At 43.8% G+C, this 27,370-nt stretch overlaps 2 protein-coding genes across 6 annotated transcripts in view; both read right to left on the bottom strand.

The window, feature by feature from the left end:
* lox (lysyl oxidase) overlaps positions 1–27,370 on the bottom strand; it is a 172,454-nt gene that overhangs the window by 87,467 nt on the left and 57,617 nt on the right. The gene's annotated exons all lie outside the window — the stretch shown is intronic.
* dmxl1 (Dmx like 1) overlaps positions 1–27,370 on the bottom strand; it is a 94,834-nt gene that overhangs the window by 29,863 nt on the left and 37,601 nt on the right. For 4 of the 5 annotated variants that reach the window (XM_087264060.1, XM_087264061.1, XM_087264062.1 and 1 more), the window contains 13 exons: positions 26,790–27,113; positions 24,715–24,825; positions 23,319–23,488; positions 19,794–19,891; positions 19,553–19,718; positions 19,168–19,396; positions 18,575–18,884; positions 16,312–16,568; positions 11,741–12,147; positions 11,215–11,403; positions 5,740–5,816; positions 2,007–2,128; positions 1,429–1,671 (listed from right to left, as the gene is read on the bottom strand). In XM_087264060.1, coding sequence (XP_087120186.1) covers positions 1,429–1,671; positions 2,007–2,128; positions 5,740–5,816; positions 11,215–11,403; positions 11,741–12,147; positions 16,312–16,568; positions 18,575–18,884; positions 19,168–19,396; positions 19,553–19,718; positions 19,794–19,891; positions 23,319–23,488; positions 24,715–24,825; positions 26,790–27,113 — 2,703 coding nt within the window. Of the gene's footprint in view, positions 1–1,428; positions 1,672–2,006; positions 2,129–5,739; positions 5,817–11,214; positions 11,404–11,740; positions 12,148–16,311; positions 16,569–18,574; positions 18,885–19,167; positions 19,397–19,462; positions 19,522–19,552; positions 19,719–19,793; positions 19,892–23,318; positions 23,489–24,714; positions 24,826–26,789; positions 27,114–27,370 lie in introns of those variants that run through there. The other variant, XM_087264065.1, reaches the window with a different exon arrangement.

Genomic DNA, 27,370 nt, shown 5'->3' with positions numbered 1-27,370 from the left:
GGTTGTAGTTCAAATGTAATTTAAAAGTAGTCAGACAGTTACAATGTAATCCAAAAGTAGTCAGATTAAATCACCATGAATGCATAATATATGATATTATATTACTGACCCAAAATTGTTGTCATGTAATCAGTAACTGGTTGTAGTTCAAATGTAATTTAAAAGTAGTCAGACAGTTACAAAGTAATCTAAAAGTAGTCAGACAGTTTAAAAGTAATCCAAATGTAATTTAAAAGTAGTTTGATTACATTACTATAAATGTGTAACTTATGAAATTAATTTACTGACCAAAAAATGTCATGTAATCTGTAATCAGTAACCAAGTACAGTTCAAAAGTAATTTAAATGTAATCTAAAAGTAGTCTGACAGATCAAAAAAAAAAATCTAAATGTAATACAAAAGTAGTCAGACAGTTCAAAAGTCATCCAAATGTAATCCAACAGTAGTCAGATTTAATCACCATGAATGCATAACCCAAGAGAATATATTAATGACCCAAAATTGTTGTTATGTAATCTGTAATCAGTAACTTGTCATAGTTCAAACGTAATTTAAAAGTAGTCAGACAGTTACAAAGTTATTTTAAAATAGTCAGACAGTTCAAAAGTAATCCAAATTTAATCCAAAAGTATTCTGACAGTTCAAAAGTAATCTAAATGTAATCCAAAAGTAGTCAGATAGTTCAAAAGTAATCCAAATTTAATCCAACAGTAGTCAGTTTGCATTGCTATGAATGTGTAATTTATCAAATTAAATTACTGACCAAAAACTGTCTTGTAATCTGTAATCAGTAACTAAGTACAGTTCAAAAGTAATCCAAATGTAATCTAAAAATAGTCTGACAGTTCAAAAGTAACCCAAATGTAATCCAACAGTAGTCAGTTTGCATTGCTATAAATGTGTAATTTATAAAATTAAATTACTGACTAAAAATTGTCATGTAATCCGGACACAGTAAACAAGATCAGTTCAAAAGTAATCTAAAAGTAATCTAACAATAGTCTGATAATTCACAAGTAATCTAAATGCTATCCGAAAGTAGTCCAATTACATCACCATGAATGCGTAATAAGCAATTTTATTACTGACCTAAAATTGTTGTCATGTAATCAGTAACTGATCGTAGTTCAAATGTAATCTAAAGTAGTCAGACAGTTACAAAGTAATCTAAAAATAGTCAACATAATTCAAATGTAATCCAAAAGTAGTCAGATTACATTACCGTAAATGTGTAATCTAAGGGATTATGTAATTGACTATGCATGTTGTCAATTAATTTGTAATCAGACTACAATTCACAAGTAATCCAGCAGCTCTGCATGCTGATAATAATTAAACTGCGTTTGAGAGTTTGTGTCTGAGTGTGTATTCTCCAATCTGTGTGTGTGTTCTGCAGTCACACATGGGTGTGTCTTCGAGAGCCGTACCTGATGGCGATCCTGGTTTTTGGGGTGCAGGATTGCGAGCGCCGCCGCCGAACACAGACACCCAGAGTCTGCTGTTGAGCGGGTGCGCGACGGTGCGGTAGAGCTGGTGTGTGGAGTGTGTGGCCAAACCGTGAACGAACAGACTGAGGAAGACTGCAGTGAGGATCTCACACAGCAGCACAGACACACCCGGCTGATTCTCCTCTCCAGACGCACTGAGCAGACGCATCAGGACACTCACACCTGCACACACACACATTCACATGCACGCAGAATTAAACACAGATATGCACATTATTTTCATTGCATATTACACGTCAACGGAATTTGTTCACATCATATTCATCAGCGTCATTTTTTTGGTCATATTTTACGTCATTTTTTGCATTATTGTCGCATCATATCATCAGTCAACATTAATTCTTTACGTCATACCGTTCAACAACTTTTCTTTTGTATGAAAGATATGATTTTTTATGTCAAATTATTTGTCAATGTCATTTTTTCCACATTATTTTCACGCTAACAACAGCTATTGTCATATTATCGGTCACTGACACACAATCTGTGTGCTTTACCAGGCCACTGTGAGGGAATGGTGTCAGGCAGCACTGAGTCCTCCACACTGCCGCTCCGCACTGAGGGCTGATGGGTAAGCAGGACACTCTGGTACGAGCTGCCCGTGAATGGGTTCACATGGCTGTAGAAGAACAGGCAGAAATATAAATATATATATTAGAGACTGTTGAACAACTAAAATAAAAACACAACCTAAACCTTAAAGCAGCATCTGATTCTTGCTGTGAGGCGACAGTGCTAACCACTGAGCCACCGTTTATTCTATGCAATATATAAAAGTCTACATTTCTGGTTTCATTATTCATAAACTTAAAGGCACAAAACTTTAGTCTTTATTCTTTTTTCACTTCAGCTACAATCTGACATCTGTCTTCATTAAAACAAGAGCAAGCTTAAATCTGTGCAGCAAAGCGTTGAAGACTGACAGGCATTTAGGTTGAACATGTCATGTCTATGTTAAAATAGCAGAGCGGGCTGTTCAGTAGATATGAATGAAGGGCTCTGTGTGTTTGGTTCTTTATTTTGATATAGGATATGCTCAAATATTCATAGCTGAAATATTCAGAGGGCTGTCAAACTGCTGGCAACTTTTAAAAAGCCGCTGTCAGGGAAAGAGTTAATAACAGGAGTGAATAAGTGGATAAAAGCACGCCACCAGGAGAAGACTTTACTGGAATAAATGAATCATACACAGATGAGATGTTGATGAGAAGATCTATCAGTGTGTGCTTTAAAAAGTTTGTTCATTTCATGTTGTGTTTAAAGTGTTGCTCCATCATCCGTCATCCTCATATCAGCACATGTGATGAGGGAATGAGCCGTTTCTGCTCCGCCTGCAGTGATTGTGTGCTGGAGAACAGCATGAAGGCTGATGGAGACCAGGGAGAATAAATGAGGACAGAAACATGAGTTCTGCTTTAATCATCCGGCCTTCTGTTCCAACATGTTCAGCTCATAACATCGAGCGCTGATGTATTCTGCCGTGACGGAGCCGAAACGCTCTCACAGAAAGGCTACGCTCATCTGAAGCTCTACTAATGTCAGACGAGGAGCGCAGCGTCGCTTCCAGAGGTCAGTCGGTCATCATGAGAACATTACGAGATGAGCAGACGCTAATGAAGAGAAGCGGTCTGTAATGAAGAATCTCATCTGAGAGGACAAGCCTTCTGTGGGCAGTGTTGGGGGAAACGCATGACAGCGTATAATAATAATATGACCTTTCTAAGTAACCAGTAAAGTAATGCATTACTTTAAAAGATTAAGCAATAACACGCGAGTTGCTTTTTTTAAAGATGTAATGAAAGTGGCTTTTTAAAAAAAAACTGCTGAATTAAAATGAACGCCGTCACGTTGAATCCCGCAGCGATGAGAGAATGCAGGAGCAGACAGAGAGCAGGACGGCTTTGGCTTACACGTCTGCAATGCTGGAAGTCATCTCATTATTCTGAACACATGAAGAACAGGAAAACAAGATTATAGTCTCGATGCACACGCATTTTACTTAGCTGATAAGAGAGAAAGCAGCAAGCACACTGCTTTAAACGTTTATTAATCTGTATACACGGCATGCAGAGTTTTGGGAAGCTCTCAGAAGATTACTAGATTATTAGTTTGTAAGGTAATTTAAAGGTAAATGAAGGTTATAGAGTGTGCCGTCAACTGCAGAGCTCCTCTGTTGAAGAAAGTAACGTGACGCATTATCTACAATAAAGAGTAACTAACACAACTAGTCACTTCACTGGGAAGTAACTCAATATTGCAATGCATTATTTTACATTAAACTGTATTTGCTTCATGCCAACACCCTAGAGCAGATGTAGTCATCTGTGTTTGTGCAACACTGGAGCAGCACTGTGATTGGCTGTTGTCCTCTGCTAAGCGTAGATGCTGAAGTGTGTTGTGAATGAATCAAGAAACACACAGAAACCATGAATCCTTCAGTTGAGTTGATAAACTCAGGAGACGTCTGGTATTCAAGATGAGCAGTAATGATGGAAAAGGTCTGATTTTGAGTTGTTTTTAATCATCATTGTGGTAATTTATGCGTCTGAGCAGGACTCTGACAGTGTCGGTCCTGTGCGTTATGCTTTTATATAATAATTCTATGTGCTGATGATGTATGCATTACTTCTGCACCATACAGCGCATGCAGAAAGTGTTGATAGCGCTTCACTCTTTCCACATGTTTTAATGTTACAGCTTTATTCCCAAATGAATTAAACTCATTTATTTCCTCACAACATGACAGAAACATTTCTGCTGCTCTGAAAGCTCCAGTTTGCACAGCGGCCTCCATCATCCGTCAGTGGAAGATGTTTAACCAGCAGGACTCTTCCTAGAGCTGGCCGGCCATCTAAGCTGAGTGATCGGGGGAGAAGTGCCTTAGTCAGGGAGGTGATCAATAACCCGATGGTCACTCTGTCTGAGCTCCAGCGTTCTTCTGTGGAGAGAGGAGAAGCTTACAGAAGGACAACCATCTGTGCAGCAATCCACCAATCAGGCATCTGTATGGTAGAGCGGGCAGACGGAAGACACTCCCCGCCTGGAGTTTACCAAAGGAGGACTCTCAGAGCATCAGAAACTAAACTCTCTGCTCTGATGAGACTCAAACTGAACTGTTCGGAGTGAACGCCAGGCGTTACGTTTGGAGAAAAGCAGGCAGCGCTCATCAGTGAAGCATGGTGGTGTTGGCATCATGCTGTGGGGATGTGTTTCAGCAGCAGGAACTGGAAGACTAGTCAGGATAGAGGGAAAGATGAACGCAGCGATGTACAGAGACATCCTGAATGAAGACCTGCACAAGAGTGCTCTCCACCTCAGACTGGGGCGACGCTTCATCTTCCAGCAGGACAATGACCCAAAGCACACCGCCAACATATCAATGGAGCGGCACAACAACAACGTGGTGAATGTCCTTGAGTGGCCCAGCCAGAGCCCAGACCTAAATCCTATTGAAAATTTCTGGAGAGATCTGAAAATGGCTGTACACCGACACTTCCCATCCAACCTGATAGAGCTTGAGAGGTGCTGCAAAGAGGAACGGGCAGAAATTCCCAAAGACAGCTGTGCAGAGCTTGTGCATCATATTCAACAAGACTCACGGCTGTAATCGCTGCCAAAGGAGCATCAACAAAGTGTTGAGCAAAGCCTGAGAATACTGATGTACATCTGATTTTACAACTTTTTATTTTGAATGAATTTGCTGCCATTTCATAAACTCTTTTCCACATTGTCATTATGGGGGATTGTGTGTAGAATGTTGAGGAAATGCATGAGTTTAAGCCATTTTGGAATAAGACTGTAACAAAAAATGGTGGAGAAAGTAAAGCGCTATAACACTTTCCAGATGCACTGTAAATATTTGTTAATCATGGTTATATTCTAGGTAGACTGTGCGTGATCAATGTGCTGACTGCATTTATTCATCAATAAAATCAGCCCATGCTAATGTAACGTTGTGCTATTAAAGAAATGAGCAATGTTGACAGGACACTTGCTCTGCACTAAAATGAGTAATGTTGCATTGCTTTTGCAGTGTGTTATGAGCTGTCATACTTTTCAAATGGTGTCATGCAGGAAAAAAATTTGCATTTCTTGTGTTTTATTCACAACATCACCAGTGACTAGACAACTTGTCTTTAATAACATGAAGGTGGACTTCTAATAATCCGTTTAGCCCCTAGTGTGTAATGCAGAATCTGATGCGAGTGTGACAGAGACAGAAACACACACCTGTAGTTGTGTCCGTCACAGAGACACTGGTAGATGCAGGCGGAGAGTGAGGCCGCCAGTGTGTGCATCACGTAGATCTAAACACACAAACACAGCGTTAGAGGACAGCAGGGGTCAGCATCATTTACCACCAGAAGACTCATTTTGGACCAAACTGAATCTGCCTGGAGCCTCAAAACATATTTGATTATTAAATTAATTAATAACACATCCATCAGGAATACTCTATTCTGATTAGCCAGTTGTGACGTTCAAAGTCATGATATTCCCAGATAACAACCACTGAATAAGACAGTCTCATCCAGGATCTGAAACTCACTGTCAGTGAATATGTTCATCCATATACTGACATCATTCCTGTCTGTCTGTTAAATCATGAATTTGACTGGTTTTGACTGTTTGTCTCCATCTAGTGTCTGAATAAAGCACAGGTTAGTGTATACTCCATCAGCTGTTTTCATTCTGTCAGCTTTGTGTTTAATTAAGGAATTAACAAACTATTATGGCTTTGAACAATCTTTTGTGTCTAATGTTTATGTTTTGTGGACAGAAGCCAGGTGATAAGCCAGATAAAGTACATCCAGGTGGTTGTTTTCTCAGAATAAACCTCCAGGTTCTACTTTATCCCTTACGAAACACAATTTGTTGTTCATACAGACGTAAGCAGAGTATTTTCATTAACCAACGTTAAGTAACACGAACAAATACTGTAACAAATGTATTGTTCACTGTTTGCTTGTGTTAGCAAATACATTAACATTAACTAAAACAACCTTATTATAAGGCGATACCAAAATTCCGACAATGAACAGAGCCTTCAGTATCATGAACACAACGCTGAGCCACATCTCATTCATATCAGGCTCATTATTATCTGCAGCTCAACCGTTTTACTGATGTCCAGATAGTTTAGACTTTTCCTATGTTTACTGCAGATCAAATTAAGCACTGTTAGTTTACATTTAAAAATAGCAATGTCTAGAGGACCTGTTGACATGAGCGCAATAATTTCCATCAAATGTCGAATAATAAAGTCACCCTCAATGTTATTGATTTGTTGACCAAATAGCATGACTCAGACAATATACACATAAATACTTCTGTATAAATGTTCATTACTGACTTTTCTATGAACATGAGTTGATTATAACTGCAGATCAATGACAGTGCAAAATAGCCAACTGTAACGTCTGTTTTTATATTAAATAAATAAATGAACATATATGAACACATACAGCCCCTTACAGTCTCCGATATGATACCAACTACAGTAAAACTACACACAGCAGACATTTAGTCCTTATTTGGGTTCAAAAACAACACAAAGTATAGCCCACAGTCAGATCAAACCTCTCATCTGTGTGTGTGATCTTCAGCAGCACATGTAACCTCTGTTAGAGAGTCACTCCGTCATTCTGAGTTCATATTAGTGCAGAAGCTGATGATAATAGTTAAACATAGCAGTTTGTTCACGTTTGCTGAAATAATAATCTGCTGCTTTTTTTCCGGCTTCTCCTTTGTGTTTTCACGCTTCACTCTCACGTTAGTCAGTGTCTGACAAGATCAGGTTTCAAAAGCACGTCAATAATCAAGCGCACGTTATTATCATCAGCTCAAGACGTTTGCTATTTCAGATATAGACGTGCGGCGAACGCAAGCAAGAAAGCGAAACCGCTCGTGCTTCAGACTGGCTCGTGAAAAACTAAGGGGCACAGGGTAAATCTGCTCTTCTTCTTGGCTTTGTGGCTGTTCATTAAGACGACGACAAGGTTTGTTTGGGCCGGGTCGACCATGGATCATTATTATATGAATATATAATTTGTAATCTCTCGCTGAGTATTTTAAACATGGCAGGTTTTTTGTTTTCATTCTGGCTTGTTGCGTAAGCAAATGACGTTTCTCTGTAAACCAATCAGCGTTCATCTGTGCCTCTAGCTCCGCCTTTTGGTACCCTTTCTCGTGTTTGGTACCGAAAAAGTGGTACGGTAAGGTTCGGTATGCCTTTTGACAGTGGAAAGGGCCATACCAAACCAAACAGCACCACTCAATGGAAACGGGCCACAAGATAAGGATTGTTCACTTTGAAGCACTGCTCACTGTGCAACATTATACATCTAGAGTTGAAGACAGAATTACCAGCCCTCCTAAGTTATTAACCCTCCTGAATTATTCCCCCTCCTCTATATTTTACCCCAATTTCTGTGTAACGGAGAGCAGATTTCTCCAACACAGTTCTGCACATAATAGTGTTAATAACTCATCTCTAATAACTGATTTATTTTCTCTTCATCATGATGACAGTAAATAATATTAGACTAGATATTCTTCAAGACACTAGTGTTCAGCTTAAAGCAGGTTTCTGCAGTTTAATCAAGTCAAATTTAAGACTTTAAGACTCTTTTTAGACCATAAAGAATGAATCTTTAGACTTTTACAGGGTTAGGATTGTTTCTAATGGCCCAGTATCATCATGAGGAATCATGTAGTTGATTTTAGTGTTTTCCCCCTGATTAGGGAATTTAATTTGGGGAATTTGCTGTAAAAATGTCTAACAGCTGTTGTTAACTCTCTCTTTACAATAAAAAACTTAAGCATAAAAATAAATAATTTTTTTAAAATGTGTGGTTGGTCTTTAGATTGATATAGACCCAAATTGAGTCTTGAACAAAGCAAAATTAAGACCCGTTTAAAACAACCTAAGACCTACAACTCAATATGTCAGTAAAGTCATTGTATAACAGTGGTTTGCTCTGGAGACAATCCAACACTAATATTGCTGAAGGGGCCAATAATATTGACCTTAACATGACTTTAAAACTATAAAAAACTGCTTTTATTCTAGCCCAAATAAAACTAATCAGACTTTCTCCAGAAGAACAAACACTGGAGGAAACACTGAGAGAAACTCCTGAATCTGAGAAACATCATCAGGGGAATAATTATAAAAAAAATAAACAAATAAATCACAGGAGGTCGAAAATTTCAACTGCGCACACACACACACACACACACACACACACACACACACACACACACACACACACACACACACACACACACACACACACACACACACACACACACACACACACACACACACACACACACGCACACGCGCACACACACACACACACACACACACACGCGCGCACGCGCACACGCACACTCGCACACTCACACGCACACTCACTCACACTCACTCACACTCACACGCACACGCACACTCACGCGCACACTCACACGCACACTCACGCGCACGCACACGCACACTCACTCAAACGCACACTCACACTCACACGCACACTCACACGCACACTCACACGCACACTCACACTCACACGCACACGCACACGCACACTCACACTCACACGCACACGCACACGAACACTCACACGCACACTCACACGCACACTCACACGCACTCACACGCACACTCACACTCACACGCACACTCACACTCACACGCACACTCACTCACACGCACACTCACACGCACACTCACACGCACACTCACACTCACACTCACACGCACACGCACACTCACACTCACTCACACGCACACTCACACGCACACGCACACGAACACTCACACGCACACTCACACGCACACTCACACGCACACTCACACGCACACTCACACGCACACTCACACGCACACTCACACGCACACTCACACTCACACTCACACTCACACACACACTCACACGCACACGCACACGAACACTCACACGCACACTCACACGCACACTCACACGCACACTCACACGCACACTCACACTCACACGCACACTCACACGCACACTCACTCGCACGCTCACTCGCACGCGCACTCGCACGCGCACTCACACTCACACGCACACTCACACGCACACTCACACGCACACTCACACGCACACTCACACTCACGCACACTCACACGCACACTCACACGCACACTCACACGCACACTCACACGCACACTCACACGCACACTCACACGCACACTCACACTCACACTCACACACACACTCACACGCACACGCACACGAACACTCACACGCACACTCACACGCACACTCACACGCACACTCACACGCACACTCACACTCACACGCACACTCACACGCACACTCACACGCACACTCACACTCACGCACACTCACACTCACACGCACACTCACACGCACACTCACACTCACACGCACACTCACACGCACACTCACTCGCACACTCACTCGCACGCACACTCGCACGCGCACTCACACGCACACTCACACGCACACTCACACGCACACTCACACGCACACTCACACGCACACTCACGCACACTCACACGCACACTCACTCGCACGCGCACTCGCACGCGCACTCGCACGCACACTCACACGCACACTCACACGCACACTCACACTCACGCACACTCACACGCACACTCACACGCACACTCACACGCACACTCACACGCACACTCACGCACACTCACACGCACACTCACACTCACGCACACGCACACTCACACGCACACTCACACGCACACACACACGCACGCACACTCGCACGCACACTCGCACGCACACTCGCGCGCACACTCACACGCACACTCACTCGCACGCACACTCGCACGCACACTCGCACTCGCACTCACACGCACACGCACACACACACACACACGCACACTCACACGCACACTCACACGCACACTCACACGCACACTCACGCACACTCACACGCACACTCACACTCACGCACACGCACACTCACACGCACACTCACACTCACACGCACACACACACGCACGCACACTCGCACGCACACTCGCACGCACACTCGCGCGCACACTCACACGCACACTCACTCGCACGCACACTCGCACGCACACTCGCACTCGCACTCACACGCACACGCACACTCACACTCACACTCACACTCACACGCACACTCACACGCACACTCACACGCACACTCACACGCACGCACACTCGCACGCACACTCGCACGCACACTCGCACGCACACTCGCACGCACACTCGCACGCACACTCGCACGCACACTCGCACGCACACTCACACGCACACGCACACTCACACGCACACTCACACGCACACTCACACGCACACTCACACGCACACTCACAAGCACACACACACGCACACTCACAAGCACGCACACACGCACGCACACACGCACGCACACACGCACGCACACACGCACGCACACACGCACGCACACACGCACACGCGCACACACACGCGCACACACACGCACGCACACACGCACGCACACACGCACGCACACACGCACACACGCACGCACACACGCACGCACACTCACACGCACACTCACACGCACACTCACACGCACACTCACACGCACACTCACACGCACACTCACACGCACACTCACACGCACACGCGCACACACACACGCACACACACACACACACGCACGCACACACACACACACACACACACACTCTGCTCAGATCATCAGCTTCACCTCATTGTTGATGAGGTCTGGGTGTGGCGGGGTGTCCAGAGCCGTGATGGTGTGCAGGACGTCGTGGGTCAGGTTGGTGAGGTGCATTATGGGATTGGCCACCACTGTTTTAGAGCTGGCGGTCCATGCCAGGAAAAGAGGAACGGAGAGATGCTGCGGAGCGGGGACTGACACCTGCAGACCGCCATCCTGACCACACAACACACACACACACACACACACACACAGGAGAATTCACACACACATACTGATGAACACAGCGCAGGCAGAAAGTCAGTGTGTGTCACTGGAGGGCAACACCTATACTGTGAGAAAGTGTGTGAGTGTGAGAGTGTTTAAGTGAGTAAGTGTGTGTACGCACAAGAGAGAGTGTGTGAGAGTGTGTGTGTAAAAGTGTGTACTATGATGACTAATTATTACCCTTATGACTCTAGTGTAAATATAAACTGTGCTGTAGTGAAGAGCAGTGTGTGTGTGTGTGTGTGTGCGTGTGTGTGTGCGTGTGTGTGTGTGTGTGTGTGTGCACCTGCTGTGACTCCTGCAGCAGCAGTATGAGCTCCATGCGTACAGAAGCCAGTCCTCCACCGTGTGAGCCGTGCAGGCTGCAGTAGCTGAGGAAGATGCGCAGGAGCGGCTGGTTCTTCTGCAGCCAGTGTCTGCGCCGGTGCTGCGGCTGCGGCTCCAGCAGAGGGTTGTACCCGCAGCTCTTCTGCAGCGCCGCCACCTCGCGCTCCAGCCACACACTCAGCTGGTGCCGCAGCTTCCCTCCGTCCAGCTCGCAGCCCGTGGAGAGCGTCCGCAGCTCCGCCGTCAGCATCTTCAGGCAGGAGCTGAACTTCAGCTGTGCTGCCAGCATGTCGGAGCTCAGCGGGAGAACAACACCACTGCTGCTGCTGCTGTCTGCACACGGGGACGAGGGGGACGCCGCTGCACCTGAGAGGACAACCAAACAATAGTTAACCTAAACTATTAGTCAAAAACATTTTCACTGAACTCCTGTGTGCTGTTGGGTCATTTTCATCCACTCAGGGCTGATTTTGAGGCTTAATTTCCCTCATCTTTCTCAGCGCTTCAGCAAATGTGATTGTGATCAAGTGTGTGCAGTTTACCTTATGCAGTCACCCTCTTGACATCCCATACTGCAGTACACATAAAACCCTGTTATGCACAGATCTCTGTAATATCTGTGGGAGCTTTAAATTTGACCTCACAGACTGGCCTTATTTTACTAATGGCGCATCACAGCCCACATGTGGAGAGCCTCTCCATTTACTCAACAGGTTTCTGAGCTCTCTCATCCTGCTGACCGAGTTTATTCTTCCGAGGTAATGTAATAAATCTAGGTTGCCAATAGCCTTTACAGACTGTCCTCAAACTGAGCTTTGTTAATAAATTAAAATGAAACCATGAAAATAATTTGATGGATTGTTTTCGGGAAAGTGATTTCTTCCCTCTTTGGGATGGAACCACGAGGTGACGTTCATTCACAGAACGCAAGTTTCTGGAGGACACATACATCTGCAGAAGTGAGAGCAGATAAGAAGGAGCAAAGCCAGAAGTCGCTTTGTAGGCAAACATCAGAGCTTTGAATTTGATGCGAGCAGCAACTGGCAGCCAGTGCAAATGGATGAGCAGCGGAGTGACATGTGCTCTTTTAGGTTCACTAAAGACCACTCGTGCTGCTGCGTTCTGGAGCAGCTGAAGACGTTTGATAGAGTTAGCTGGAAGCCCGGCTAGTAGAGAGTTGCAATAGTCCAATCTGGAGAGAACAAGAGCTTGAACAAGGAGTTGAGCTGCATGTTCAGATAAGAAGGGTCGGATCTTTCTGATGTTATAGAGTGTGAATCTGCAAGATCAAGCAGTTCTAGAGATGTGGTCAGAGAAGTTTAGTTGGTCATCAATCGTTACTCCAAGGCTTTTCACCGTTTTGGATGCAGTAATGGTTGCCCCGTCCATCTGGATTGAAAAGTTATGGTGTAGAGTCGAGTTGGCAGAAACTTCAAGCATTTCTGTTTTCGTTCGCTTATGCCTAGTTCACAATAAAGGATTTTAAGCCTGATTTGAGCCCGATTTGGAAGTTAACGAGCTCGCCGACAGATCGGGCTGTGATCGGGAAGAAATCTGCGGGTGCTCGGCGCTCGCCGCTCTTTATGTGTGAACTACTGAACAACGCATCAACGAGGCTCGCTGACGCGTCGCCGACACCTCGCAGACGGAAATCCAACATTCAGCATGCTGAATATTCCAGAGCAGTCGGCCGACTCAACCCCACGTGTGGTCAGATGTAGTGACGAGCTGCAGCCAATGAGAGAGCAGATCAGCATGAGCTGAACGCCTGTGTGTTCAGGAGCTCAGCAGAAACATCTGTGATTGGTCAGAATGGGCATCGGTGCACTCGCTTCATTCTGCGTTAGCACAGACATGAGAGGAGGATATATTAACAGTGGACCTATAATTCTGTAACTATTAGAATTACCATACTGCTCATTCTGACCGTTCTCATATAAAACGCCATACTGTCACAACATATTTACATTCAGAGCTATTATTGAGATATTAAAATTAAGCTTTGAATGTCTGGCATCATATTTAATGACACCATTACCCTAAAAATATCATCTTTTTTTGGTAATACAGCCTATAAATATGTAGTTAAGATACTAAAACACTTAAAGGTCTTGGCTTTCATTTTCACTGTCAAACAGGAGCTATTTCACAGCACAGAATCTGCTGTTTTAAAAGATATCTGAAGCAAATTGATGTTTTTGCCATCAGAAAGTTTTGTTTATGTTAGCAGGAAGTTGCCAGGCAAGGAAATGCACACATATTTAAAGTCACAGCGAAAAGTATCAGACATGCATGCAGTCATTTTGACCAATATGGTAATTTAAGGCAGAAATGCTCAGTTCTTTACTGTTTTGTAATAAAAAAAAAAATAACAATGTCAGAAAGAAATACACTGATAGTTAGAAAACGGCAGGGTGTTATAAATATGTTAGTTTTATTTCAAAGAGTTATAAAATTACAAAAATTCAAAACTCTCTGTGTATCTATCCACTGGAACCTGCAGATGAGTGATTAATCCGCTCATAGATCAGCTGATTTGACGATGTTTTTAAATGCTTTCTCCAAAGCTTGAAAAGCTGTCAGTGATGTCATCAGCACACAAGCAGCCAATAGTGTTCAGCTTTTTCTGACGACTCCTCCCTCAAATTTTCATTGGCTGTGGTTTGGTAGCTTGAATGAGCTGATGGGGAATGAGATGTTGTCAGATCATGTAGTGTGTGACCCCCCTCTACAAGTCATGTAGTGTGAACGGCACAGCGATCTGCTGATGTTCAAATCCTGTAGTGTGAACTAGGCTTAAGCTAAAGATGATGATCTTTCATCCAGTGTGAAATATCCAACAGGCAGGCTAAATTGCGAGCTGGAACCGAGGGATCATCAGTGTGAAAAGAGAGGTATAGCTGGGTATCATCAGCATAGCAGTGGTAGGAGAATCCATGTCTCTGGATGACTGGTCCTAGAGATGTCGTGTAGATGGAGAAGAGAAGTGGCCCAAAAACAGAGCCCTGTGGTACCCCAGTGTTTAGATGCTGTAGGTTGGACACCTCTCCCCTACAAGACACCCTGAATGACCTGTCAGAGAGGTAAGATCTGAACCACTGCCTGCAACGCCCAGTGACTCAAGCGTAGACAGCAGGATCTGATGGTTTACAGTGTCAAAAGCAGCTGACAAGTCCAGCAAGATGAGGACTGATGACTTAGAGAAATATCTTCAAAGAGAAATATATAAAGTGTTTATACTTTTAGTTCATGCCCGCCTTAAACAACTGCGGGTGGATGATGCTTCGCTCTGTGGAAAATGAGGTTTAATCAATGATCCACTGCTGCTGTAAACGTCTGTCATATATTTGCTGCACTTTTAATATGTCATAACTTTAAAGATATTGTCTTGAGCATTTCTCCTCAGTGATGTCCTTCATAAGGGTTGGTTGTTTCACTGTCTCTGAGGGGCAATATGTATTAAGAACTTTAAAAAGGAAACACAAGCTTGACAACAAAAGATCCTATTAATGTCGTAACGAATGCCCTCAAATAATGCAGCCTGTAGTTTACAGCAAGCATCAAGTGTTCACTGAGATTGTGTCCTCTGTCATATCTTTCGTCTGTCTTTTCCAGGTTTTTTATCCTCTTAAGGCACGGCTGTCGAAAATGATGACATGAAGCTCTGCTGGGTGGTTGCGCCGGTTTACCAACACTAGTTTATGTCTGTAATGTTATTAGCATCTTCATTAAGGCGGTGCTGTTTTAAATGATGGAGGTTTGTGGTGTTGCTGCTTTTGATGACACGAGTCGTCTGCGCAGTTTGCAGTGCACGTTGCTCTGTTTAGTGTCGGATTGAAAAAAGTAAGTAGCTCCAGACTACTGATGATTAGTGATGTTTCTTGTCAACAACGTCTGCGACTCTGACCTTTTTTACCTTATTTTTTCTCACTCCTCCAAGTGCAGCTAACACTGTATGGCTGAACACTTGTACTGTGTGCGGCACCTGGAAAGACAGTCTGCAAAATGCCTGCGCAGCGTGACGCATAGTGCGTAATTATTATCAAACACTTCTCAAACTGTCATTATTGTTTTATCGAAAAAAAATATGTATATCATGATAATTATCAATATCGAACTTTTAGAAAACTCATCAATACACACTGCTCAGATTGACTCCCCTGTAGTTATGTTAGTAGCTGTTTTTGCCCCATTGACTTCCACTATAATCACATTTATTGATTGTAAAGCCATAACAGCAGATAATCCTGTATTATTATATTATATATATATATTAGATGTGATTAATCATGATTCATTATTGCCCAGCAGCATTCATGAAAATGTTTGGTGACCAAAGTCTTATTTTAATGGATATTACCATTTAATAAAACCAATAGTTAAAATACATTAACATATATAATCAATATTCATTGATAATATAATATATATTGATCAATATGATTGATAATATATTGATCAATTGCAGTAGCATTCTTCAGTCTTGCTGCATCTGTAATTGTGAAAATGAAATAAAGTTTGGGGAAAGACCTTGTTCTGGTGTGAGGCTGTGCTCTCTGTCCGGGTGGATGCTCTTCATGGCCAGCCCCGACTCCTCCTCATCATCTTCCTCTTCATCCTCCCAGTGGAGCTCCAGCGGCTCGTCCTGCAGCGTGACGGAGGGCTGACTCCAGTCAAAACTGAGCACCGAGTCTGACTGACTGTCCTCACGTGGAGACGACAGCGACGACACTGAGTCCAGCCCGTTCTGCACTGCCGGAGACCAGTCCACAGCTGACGTCTGCTGTCTGAGAAGTCAGTAGAGAAAATCAGCAGGAAAACTAGTGCTCAATAAACACCCTACACACTGTAAACAATGCTTCCCTTACTCAGAGATTCTGTCTTGTTTCTAGTTTAAATAACTAAAGCTTCTTAAATCCAGAAGCATTTTCAGAAGAATACCTTTTCAGAAATAATAAATCAAAATTAAGTGACGCCTGAAACCAAATACATAAAAAACTAAACAGAAATGTGTTCACAGACTAATGAAGCCAATAATAAAACAACCCAAAACTAAACTCCCTTATTTCTGAATGTTCTGTAGCTGCGGTTTCAGTTTGCTCTCTGTTCTCTTGTCTTTGTTATATTTAGTTTGACTTTGTTGTTGTCGTCTTGTTCCTCTCAGGGTTTTCACTCTTTCGTGGACAGCAGACTCAAGGACTTTTAAAACAGCACTCATTTTAAAATCAAGCACATGTAGTGCCATGAAAGTCTTAATTAAGTCTTGATTTAATACCTCCTAACATTTCACATACTGATAATATTCACATTATAAATGTCCAAGTAATAATCGTGTTTAGAATTTTGAACTTAAACTAATGTAGTCATGATCAAGAACTAATCCAATGTGTTGAATTCAATATTAGCAATATACAAACGCAGTTACTGAAATACTGATCAAATGTGGATTATTTGTCAGAGTTCTTGTTCAAGATTTAAAATCAACATTTTTAAATTGCAATTTTTTTGTTCTGTTTTTGACAGCAGCTACAACTTTAATTTCACTTTAATTCAAGCGCTTTCAAGGACCTGTGTTTGTTTTAAAGCACTTTCCAGACCTTGAATCCATATGTCTGAACCCTGCCTCCTACTTCTGTTGTGAATTAGGATTTTGAGTTTGAATGTATTTATTTGGCAGGGACATGCACAACAATACACTCACTGGCCACTTTATTGGGTACACCATTATTAGGTACACCGGCAGTTCTGTGGGCGCAAATGCCTTGTTGATGAGGTCAGAGGTCAGAGGAGAATGGCCAGACTGGTTCCAGCTGATAGAAAGGCAACAGTAACTCAAATAAGCACTCGCTACAACCGAGCTCTGCAGAAGAGCATCTCTGAACACACAACACGTCCAACCTTGAGGCGGATGAGCTACAGCAGCAGAAGAGCACACCGGGTGCCGCTCCTGTCAGCTAAGAACAGGAAACTGAGGCTACAATTCACACAGACTCACCAAAACTGGACAATAGAAGATTGGAGAAACGTTGCTGCTCTGATGAGTCTCCATTTCTGCTCACACATTCAGATGCTCGGCTCAACATGAAAGCATGGATCATCCTGCCTTGTATCAGCGGTTCAGGCTGGTGGTGGTGGTGTAATGGTGTGGGGGAGATTTTCTTTGGGTCCATTAGTACCAATTGAGCATCAACGCCACAGCCTACCTGAGTATTGCTGCTGACCATGTCCATCCCTTTATGAGCACAGTGTCTCCATCTTCTGATGGCTACTTCCAGCAGGATAACGCAGCATGTCATAAAGCTCAATCATCTCAGACTGGTGTCTTGAACATGACGATGAGTTCACTGTACTCAAATGGCCTCCACAGTCACCAGAGCTTAATCCAATAGAGCAGCTTTGGGATGTGGTGGAACGGGGGATTGGCATCATGGATGTGTAGACGGCAAATCTGCAGCAACTGTGTGATGCTATCATGACAACATGGAGCAAAATCTCTGAGGAATATTTCCAGCAGCTTGCTGAATCTCTGACACCAAGGATTAAGGCAGTTCTGAAAGCAAAAGTGGTCCAACCCGGTACTAGTAAGGTGTACCTAATAAATAGTTTTGTGCCAGAAAAAACTGCTATTTACTTAAAATATACAGGCTCACTCACACAAACTACACACACATATAAGATTACCTTAGTGTGAACACATTTGTTTAGATAGGGAGGCTTCCATGAGCACTGAAGAGGCACAATATAAAATAAACTTATCAGTATTATTATTAAACTAAAAAATAAGAATTTTAACCTCTGGCTGCTGTTCTTCTCCAGGCCTGCAGAGGCGCTGTGCACTCCGGAGCTCTTCACCACTGCAGGCATCTTGGAGAGCACTTCCAGAGCCAGCATGGGGCATCCGGCCTGCAGGTGAGCGTACGCAGCCGTGAAGAAGAGCCTGCGCTCGGTCAGACTGATGGAGTCCAGCGGCCGACTCTCGCCCTGCAGACCCACACCGGCTGCCCCCGCGGAGCCCAGGTGCCGGCGCAGCAGCAGAGGGTGTGTGCGCAAGTACAGGTAGAAGTTGAACACCTCAGGGTTACAGGAAGAAGACACGCTGCTCCCTGCAAGAGAGACATAAACAACCCATTTCAGCACAGGCGCTGGTAAACCATGATGCTGCACTGCACACACGCTGTTTTAGCATCTTCTAGAGGAGCGTGTGATTGAATGCGGTGGTCATCATAGCAAATAAATCCGCTATTAAACTCTTCTGTTTATAAATGTGTTGAAATATCTCGTCTCTGTCTAACAGCACTGGCGAAATCTTTGATCTGCTGTAAACGTCTGAGGAGGGTGAACGACTCTGGTCATGTGTGTGTAACTGAGCTGGTGATGGAGTCTGACCGTCGGCTTGCGGCTCCTCCAGCAGAGTGTCCAGAGCTCCGCTGTAGTCCTCCAGTACCCAGAAGGCCATGCTGCGCAGGAACGGGTCCTGATTGGCAGAGAGCTGCTCCTGACCCAACACATGCCTCTGCAGGATCCGCTTATAGGTGCAGGACATCTCGAAGTCACACTCGTACAGTCGACAGATGACCAGAGCCAGCTGGAGATCCTGCAGCTTCTCTATACACACCTGCACACACACACACACACACACACACACACACATCACCATCATCATCACACACACAGACACACACACACAACATTTTCTCCACCGAAATGCACACATCACAGAAGCACCTTCTCTATACACACCTGCACACACACACAGACACACACTGAGTACCTCGACGGCGTCTTTGAGTGACCCGGCGAGCAGGAAGAAGGCAGCGGAGTGCTGGAAGCGCTGTTTCCCCAGCAGAGAGAAGGCGTTCTTCAGCGCCGCTCTCCTCCAGCGCTCCTCACTGAAACTGTTACTGAAGAACGCCGTCATCTTCACATTCTGCTGAGACCTGCACACACACACAGCACTGAGAGAGTGTCTGAGGAAGACTGTGTGTGAGAGAGAGTGTGTGTGTGTGTGTCACCTGTACAGTCCCCACACCACTGCTTTCTTCTTCATGGCCAGGTAGAACAGCGCAGCGTCCAGCGGGTCGTTGTTCCTCTGATAAGCAGCTTTGGCCACCTGCCAGAGGACGAGGAGCAGATTAATACACACATCAAACACAAACACAAGCCTGAAGATCAAACGTGAGCTCCAGTGTTTTATTTCACCATAAGCACTTATTCATTCATTCAGTTTCTTCTCAGCTTAGTCCCTTTATTAATCAGGGGTCACCACAGTGGAATGAAACCAGAGACCTTCTTGCTGTGAGGCCACAGTACTGACTACTGCACCACCATGCCACCCTCTTTCCAAATATACCAGGGTGTAATGTACACAAGCATGGTGTTGGTTTCCTAAAACCTTCTGTTTTTCAATCTGTAAGACACGTTTATCATATAGACGTCAGACAGCCACATCTGAACACACTCATAGATACAAGCACACATATGTTCAGGTCCTCTTCCAGCCATATTTGCTTTTCTACGAAGTATGTGTGCATGTTGTATATACAGAGGAGGAAAAAGATGGAAATAAAGATAAAAAAACCTCTATACAACAGTTCTGTCTGGTTCCTGAATCTGATTGGCTGATAGCCGTGCGATATTCTGCCAGTAACATCACACAAAGGCCTCTTCACCCTTCACTGTGTATTACTCCACTCACACACAGCCAGCAACAAACAGAGAGACGCTACAGTTTGACAAATATTACTGCTGTAAGGCAACAAAATCTGCTTGAGGCTTGTTTTAGTGGAGAATGTCGCTGTTTGGATTGCAACTTTGCAGTTTATTTGTAAGAATAGTGCTTATTTAAAATAAAAAGACAGTTGATGTTGTCTATTCACAAGATGGAGCCAGGACCGCATAATAAGCCCTTGCTCAGTGTGTTCTCTTGAGCGCGGATAAGAAGCTGAATAGCGGAAGTGTTGCGGTTTTTAAGGTGGACCGGATAGAGTCAATAAGAAGCTACGAATAAAGCCTGGTTTATACTTCTGTGTCATGTGACCGGCGTAACCCACGGCGCATTCAACATTTGTAGCTGTGCATTTATACTTCTGCTGCTGTCTCTGTTGGTCTGCATTAACACTTCCGTAACGCTAGTTGGCAGTGAGGTGTAAATGTTCCTCTGTGTTGAGTTTCTTCGCTGGTGCTTTGTTTTTCCTGAACGTACAAGTGGCTCAAACTCGCTCATTTTGAGGCAGGAACCGGCGGACGTGCAACAACTTTAACTATGAGGTAAACACAAAACAAACTTTCCATCCGTAGCTCCTTCACGAGACTCCACACTTGTAAACAATCGCTCCATCAGGCTCGCGCCATTCACGCGGCTCTCGGTCCCGTCCAGACTCATCAGCGCTACCAAGCCGACCAATCACAGAGCTTGTGCTACGTGTCGTTGCGACGTGTAGTTACATTTTTTGAGAGGTGCACATCATCAACCTCAACGGCCATGGCGAAGGGCTATGCGTCAGCACCGTAGCATACGCCGGTGTTTGACGCAGAAGTATAAATCAGCCTTAAGAAGCTGGATTCAGCCTCGTCCCTCCTTAACGCAAACACAACAGCAGTCTGGAAAGTTAGAGATTGCTCTGTTTTTTCCGGGGTTAAATATTGTGATATTGTAACGGTCGTTTAATGTTTGATTTGCATTGTGTATAAATGTCATGTCTCCTTTCAGAGGGCTATTCCTGTGGTTGCTTTACCTTTGAGATGTAAGCACACATGTATGGGAGCTCAGTTCAGTTCAGCGAGCTCTGAGGAGACGTGTGTGATGGTCGCTCTACCGCTGTATCATTCTTTTATTTCAATAATGTAACGTTTTATTTTGCGACGGGTGTTTGATTGTCTTTTTCTTTTCCTTTTGCCTACTCATTGTCATTGACTGGCATGCATGTAGTCGACAGCACTGAGGAGAAACGCATAAAGGCCAATATGAAGAGCGTAATAGTTTTCTTTTTTTATTCCTTAAAGTCTCCGGGTAAACGCTGGGCACCTGGCAACCGTCACAATACTGACGGCAACAGAGAAATACTGTAGACTGTAATAGACTGTAAGGAGAAATCTCTGTAGATTGATGGCATTTCATGTCACGTTCAGCCTTAAAATCCTAATCTGTGAGCAAAATCAGCTGTTTTGGCATCACCTTAAGGGGGTCACACACCAGAAGCGCCGCTTCACATTACGCTATAGAGAATCTTTCAAACACCAGCTCTAAAGTGATGTTGGTGAATGAGTAACGGCTTCTGCTGTTCTGACGTCAGCTGCAGATGTGAATGAATGGCGGAAGAAAGTAGTGCCTCATACAAAAGGGTTTTAGACTCTCTGTGTTTGATTTTCTTTTATATATTCAAGATTGTGCCGTCGAACTGTTGTATAAACGCAATATCACACTCGTAGCAGTGCAATAAGGCTGTACATCAGCACTGGTGAGGCGCTAAGCCAACACACGCCTCCCACCAGTGCTGATATACAGCAATATCGCACTGCTACTCATGTGACATTGCTCATATATACAAGAAAAATAATCAGCAACCAAATAACTCAAATAACCAAATAATTGTCCATCGATTTACAAATGCTGTATTTAGCTCCACTTGACACATATCCGGGCCGGCACGGTGGCTCAGTGGTTAGCAATGTGGCCTCACAGCAAGAAGGTCGCTGGTTCGAGTCCCGGCTGAGTCAGCTGGTGTTTCTGTGTGGAGTTTGCATGTTCTCGCAGTGTTGGCGTGGGTTTCATCAAGATGACAACAAGGTTTGTCTGAGCTCGGGTCAACCATGGCTAGGCCCCCAAGGAATCTGCACGCACAGATTTGAAGCCCATCATTAAGTCTTTATATTCACTTGTGTAAATGTGTGTCAACTTCAATTTATTCGGTTTTTAAATTAGATTCAGTAATATTATTATTTATTTACAATACAGTTTGTAAAGTCTTTTAGTAGATATATGTGAGACTTGCTTTAATTACCAAATCAGTGGATCTAATTGGATTTGCATTGATTGTTCCATATATTAAGTTTGTAGTTACCATAATCCCAAAATTATTCTGCATAAATCTGCAGATTTTCAACCTAATTCTGTGCAGAAATAGCTCAATTTGTCTGCAGATTCCGTCTGGCCCTGACCATGGCTCATTATTATATGTGTATATTATTATGGTGTAATGTCTCGGCTGCGTGTTTAAAATGCTGCTTCCTGTGTTTTCACTCTCCTGGACTATGTAAGGCTAGTGATGCTTCTCTGTAAACCAATAGCATTCAGCTGCGCATCTGGCTCCGCCTACTGGTACCCTTTTGCTGTGCTGGTGCCCCTTGAAAAGGGTATTCAAAAAGTGGTGCGGTACGCTTCACTCTTGGTACCTTCTGACAGTGGAAACGGCCATAAAAGCGTTCCATTCCGTACCATACCGTACCACTCAGTGGAAACGGGCCATAAGCTGAAGGAAAATGACTGAACAATAGTCACATGTCCAGTGTAATTTGAATGCATGCAGTAATGGTTGAACCTTCTCGATGCATCTACGCAGTTTGTTGTTGCTGCGGAGCCACCAGCCCACACCCATCGCCCTGAGCTCCGGCCAGGACGGCTCTCCTCTCTGCAGCGCCGGCAGCAGGTTCAGCAGCTCCTCCTCTGCCTCTGAGTGAAACGCCCAGGCGTAATGACAGGTGGACAGACCTGCACACACACACACCGCACAACACTGTGAACTACACACACACACACACACACACACACAGAGCTCCAAAGACAACAAACTATACTACAGTTTAACATATGAGGGCACTCAAGAGTCTGCGCACACACAAACACACAGAAAATGTTCTAATGAAAGTGTGTGTGTGTGTCCGTGTGTGTGAGTGTTTATGTGTGTGAGCATTTGACTGCGTTTCTGTGTGAGTGCAAGTAAGTGTATGTGTATCTGTGTGAGAGTACGTGTGAGTGTTAATGTGTGAGAATGTGTATGTCTATATGTCTGTGTGTGTGAGTATTTGTCTGTATTTGTGTGTGTGTGTGTGTGTGTGTGTGTGTGTGTGTGTGTGTGTGTGTGTGTGTGTGTGTGTGCACGTGCATCTGTGTGAGAGATTGCGAGTAAGTGAGTGTTTGTGTGTAAGTGTGTGTCTGTTAATGTGTGTCTGTGTCCGTGTGTGAACGAATGTCTGTGTGAGCCTTTGTCTGTATTTGTGTGTGTGTGTGCACATCTATATAAGAAAGTGTGTGTGAGTGTATGTGTGTGTATGTGTTTGTGTGCAAATGTGTGTATCTGTAAATGTGTGAGAATGTGTCTGTGTCCATGTGTGTGTGAGCATTTGTCTGTATGTGTGTGTGTGCACATCTGTGTGAGTGCATACAAGTGTGTGTGTATGTGAGAGAGAGAGAGAGAGAGAGGGCATGTGTGTGTGTGAGCGAGAGACAGGGTATGTTTGTGTGTTTGTGTATGTCTTTGTGTATGTGCGAGTCTGTTTATGTGTGTGTGTGTGTGTGTGTGTGTGTGTGTGTGTGTGTGTGTGTGAGCGTTTGTCTGCCATTCATTGATTTTTCTTAGGCTTAGTCCCATCAGGAGTCGCCACAGCGGAATGAATCGCCAACTAGGGCTGGGCAATATGGCAAAATGCAACCTCCATAATGATTTTCCATATTGAACGATAATGATGTATATTCAATTCAATACAAGTTGTTGAAGCTTCCTGATTTAAAAGAGCACCCCAACAATGACTGACGCCACAATAATCTGAGGGTCCACTAAAGTTCAACATTTTCGGTAAATTCGGTACATCTCTAATATCAACACACTTTAAGATCCTCATAGTTGCACATTTCTGCTGCACCATTGGCTCTTAGATCAATATAGAGTGATTATTACTGTTATTGACATGAATTTTACAGCTACTCTAGACACTGACCCTGACAGAGGAGCGGAGCGCGGTGAGCCGGAGGCAGAGACGTCAGCAGGAACGTGTGCAGACGAACAGCTAACAGGAACTTCAGCCCACATTCATCCAGCGTCTCTCCACCTGAACACACAACAGCAGATGAGGAGTGTTATAATCATGACATAAGGTGGATGAGATCAACTTGACATAAACAAACACATCACAATCTGATCATGTCTTTATGACAACCTGACGCTACCAAAAAAATAGAACCTGTCATAAACCTGTCATAAACATGATACTCATGAAGGCATTATGAATAAAATGCTTTTCACACTCAGAGTTTTTGTCTTGTTTTTAGTCCAAATCAAGAAGCATTTTACAGACAAGCACAACATATATCTTGTTTTCAGAAGTAATGACTCAAAATGAAAAGAGTTTTTCCCTAAAGGGCAGCTATTCTACCCATTTTCAAGATGTAAGATCAGTCTTTTGTGTCTCCAGAACGTGTCTGTACCGCTTCAGCTCAAACACACATCAGATTTTGTCACACATCAGTTTGTCGCGAATAACGTCACATCACCCGGACGGAGAAGCTTGATCAGACATGCCCGGCCCAAACCACCGCTTGATCAGGCACGCCGTTGTTAATACGAGGAGGAAAATAAATATATTGATGCTTTTTTGGAGTCAAACACTTTGGACAAGGCTTAAAATTTAAAACCTCGTAAAACTGTGATTTAAACGTTTTAATACCTTTTGAGGGCCTTCATTTTCTCATAATTGATTTTATAATTTTTATTACTTTAAAACCCCGCAGACACCCTGAATATGCGGTTGTCAATCAATCTGGTGGGCGGGGAAACAACACTCCTACATCACATTGCGGTGGGCTTTAAAACAAGAGGGATTTGGATCCTATATTCAAAAAAAAGAGACTTATTGTGTTTATATGAGCCCAATATGACCCTATACTACACACAGTTCTGTCCAAACAGCTTACAAAAGATGATTTCATTATAAGCAAGCAAAATAATATGCCAAAAGGGTAAGACATGAGATTATTCTGCTTGTTTAATGAGAAACTCGCTTTCAACCCGACTCTACATCATAACTTTTCAATCCAGATGGACGGGGCAACCATTACTGCATCCAAAACGTTTAAAAGCCTTGGAGTAACGATTGATGACCAACTAAACTTCTCTGACCACATTTCTAGAACTGCTCGATCTTGCAGATTCTCACTCTATAACATCAGAAAGATCCGACCCTTCTTATCTAAACATGCAGCTCAACTCCTTGTTCAAGCTCTTGTTCTCTCCAGACTGGACTATTGCAACTCTCTACTACCCGGGCTTCAGCTAACTCTATCAAACCTCTTCATCTGCTCCAGAACGCAGCAGCACGAGTGGTCTTTAATGAAGCTAAAAGAGCACATGTCACTCCGCTGCTCATCCGTTTGCACTGGCTGCCAGTTGCTGCTCGCATCAAATTCAAAGCTCTGATGTTTGCTTACAAAGCGACTTCTGGCTTTGCTCCTTCTTATCTGCTCTCACTTCTGCAGATGTATGTGTCCTCCAGAAACTTGCGTTCTGTGAATGAACATCGCCTCGTGGTTCATCCCAAAGAGGGAAGAAATCACTTTCCCGAACTCTCGCATTCAATCTGCCCAGTTGGTGGAATGAACTCCCGAACTGCATCAGAACGGCAGAGTCACTCGCTGTCTTCAAGAAACCACTAAAAACTCAACTATTTAGTCTCCACTTTCCTTCCTATCTGCAATTGTCTCTCTGGCTCCACCGCTAACTGCACTACAGAAAAAAAACCTACATTACTAATGTTTTGCTTCTTACACTTTACACTCCTGAAACTCGCCTGCAGCACTTCTTCATTGTTGCTCTTATAGTTGTGTAAATCGCTTCCTTGTCCTCATTTGTAAGTCGCTCTGGATAAAAGCATCTGCTAAATGACTAAATGTAAATGTAAATTTTGACTCATTAATTCTAAATGTTTTACTTGTCTAGAAAACGCTTCTTGATTTAAGAATGTTCAGATATTTGGACTCAAAACATGACCGAGTCTTCACAGTAATGTCGGCCCCTGACCTGTGCTGTCCCCGATGGCGGTGCTGGTGGAGGCGATGGTGTCAGCGAGCGCCATCAGAGACATCTGCTCTATCCTCGAGAGCCCCGGCAGGCTGGAGTGCAGCAGGTGACCCGACAGCACCTGAGCCTGCTCCGGCCCGAAGAACACAGGGCTGTATTTGGACAGATCGATCACTTTAGCGCTAGCATCATTCTCATCATCGTCGTCATCATCAAACGGGTCCAGATCCTCCACAGCGCCCCCGCCGCCCACAAAGAGCTCGTCATACGCATCCTTGTGGCTGGAGGTGAGCACACCATGGGCTGATACACCGTCCGTCAGGGCTGCTCCATTACGGGAAAAATCAAAATCACCATTAGTGTGGTCAGAATCATAATCATGATCACTTAAAATGATTATCAGTGGGCCAAAATGGTTTATATCTACAGTTAAATCAGAATTATCAGACCTCCTGTTAATGTTTTCCTTTCACTGTATTGTATATTGTATGTGTTGTACTCCCACTTTCACTGTGCTCTGAGTTTACACACTATGACCACTTCTGCTTCAAAGAAACACACCAATGTGAGAAGAGTCCATT

The sequence above is a fragment of the Danio rerio genome, chromosome 8 (genome assembly GCF_052040795.2).
Source record: "Danio rerio strain M-AB ecotype USA chromosome 8, GRCz13ab, whole genome shotgun sequence".
Classification (NCBI taxonomy): domain Eukaryota; kingdom Metazoa; phylum Chordata; class Actinopteri; order Cypriniformes; family Danionidae; genus Danio; species Danio rerio.
This window is presented reverse-complemented; position numbering and strand designations above follow the sequence as displayed.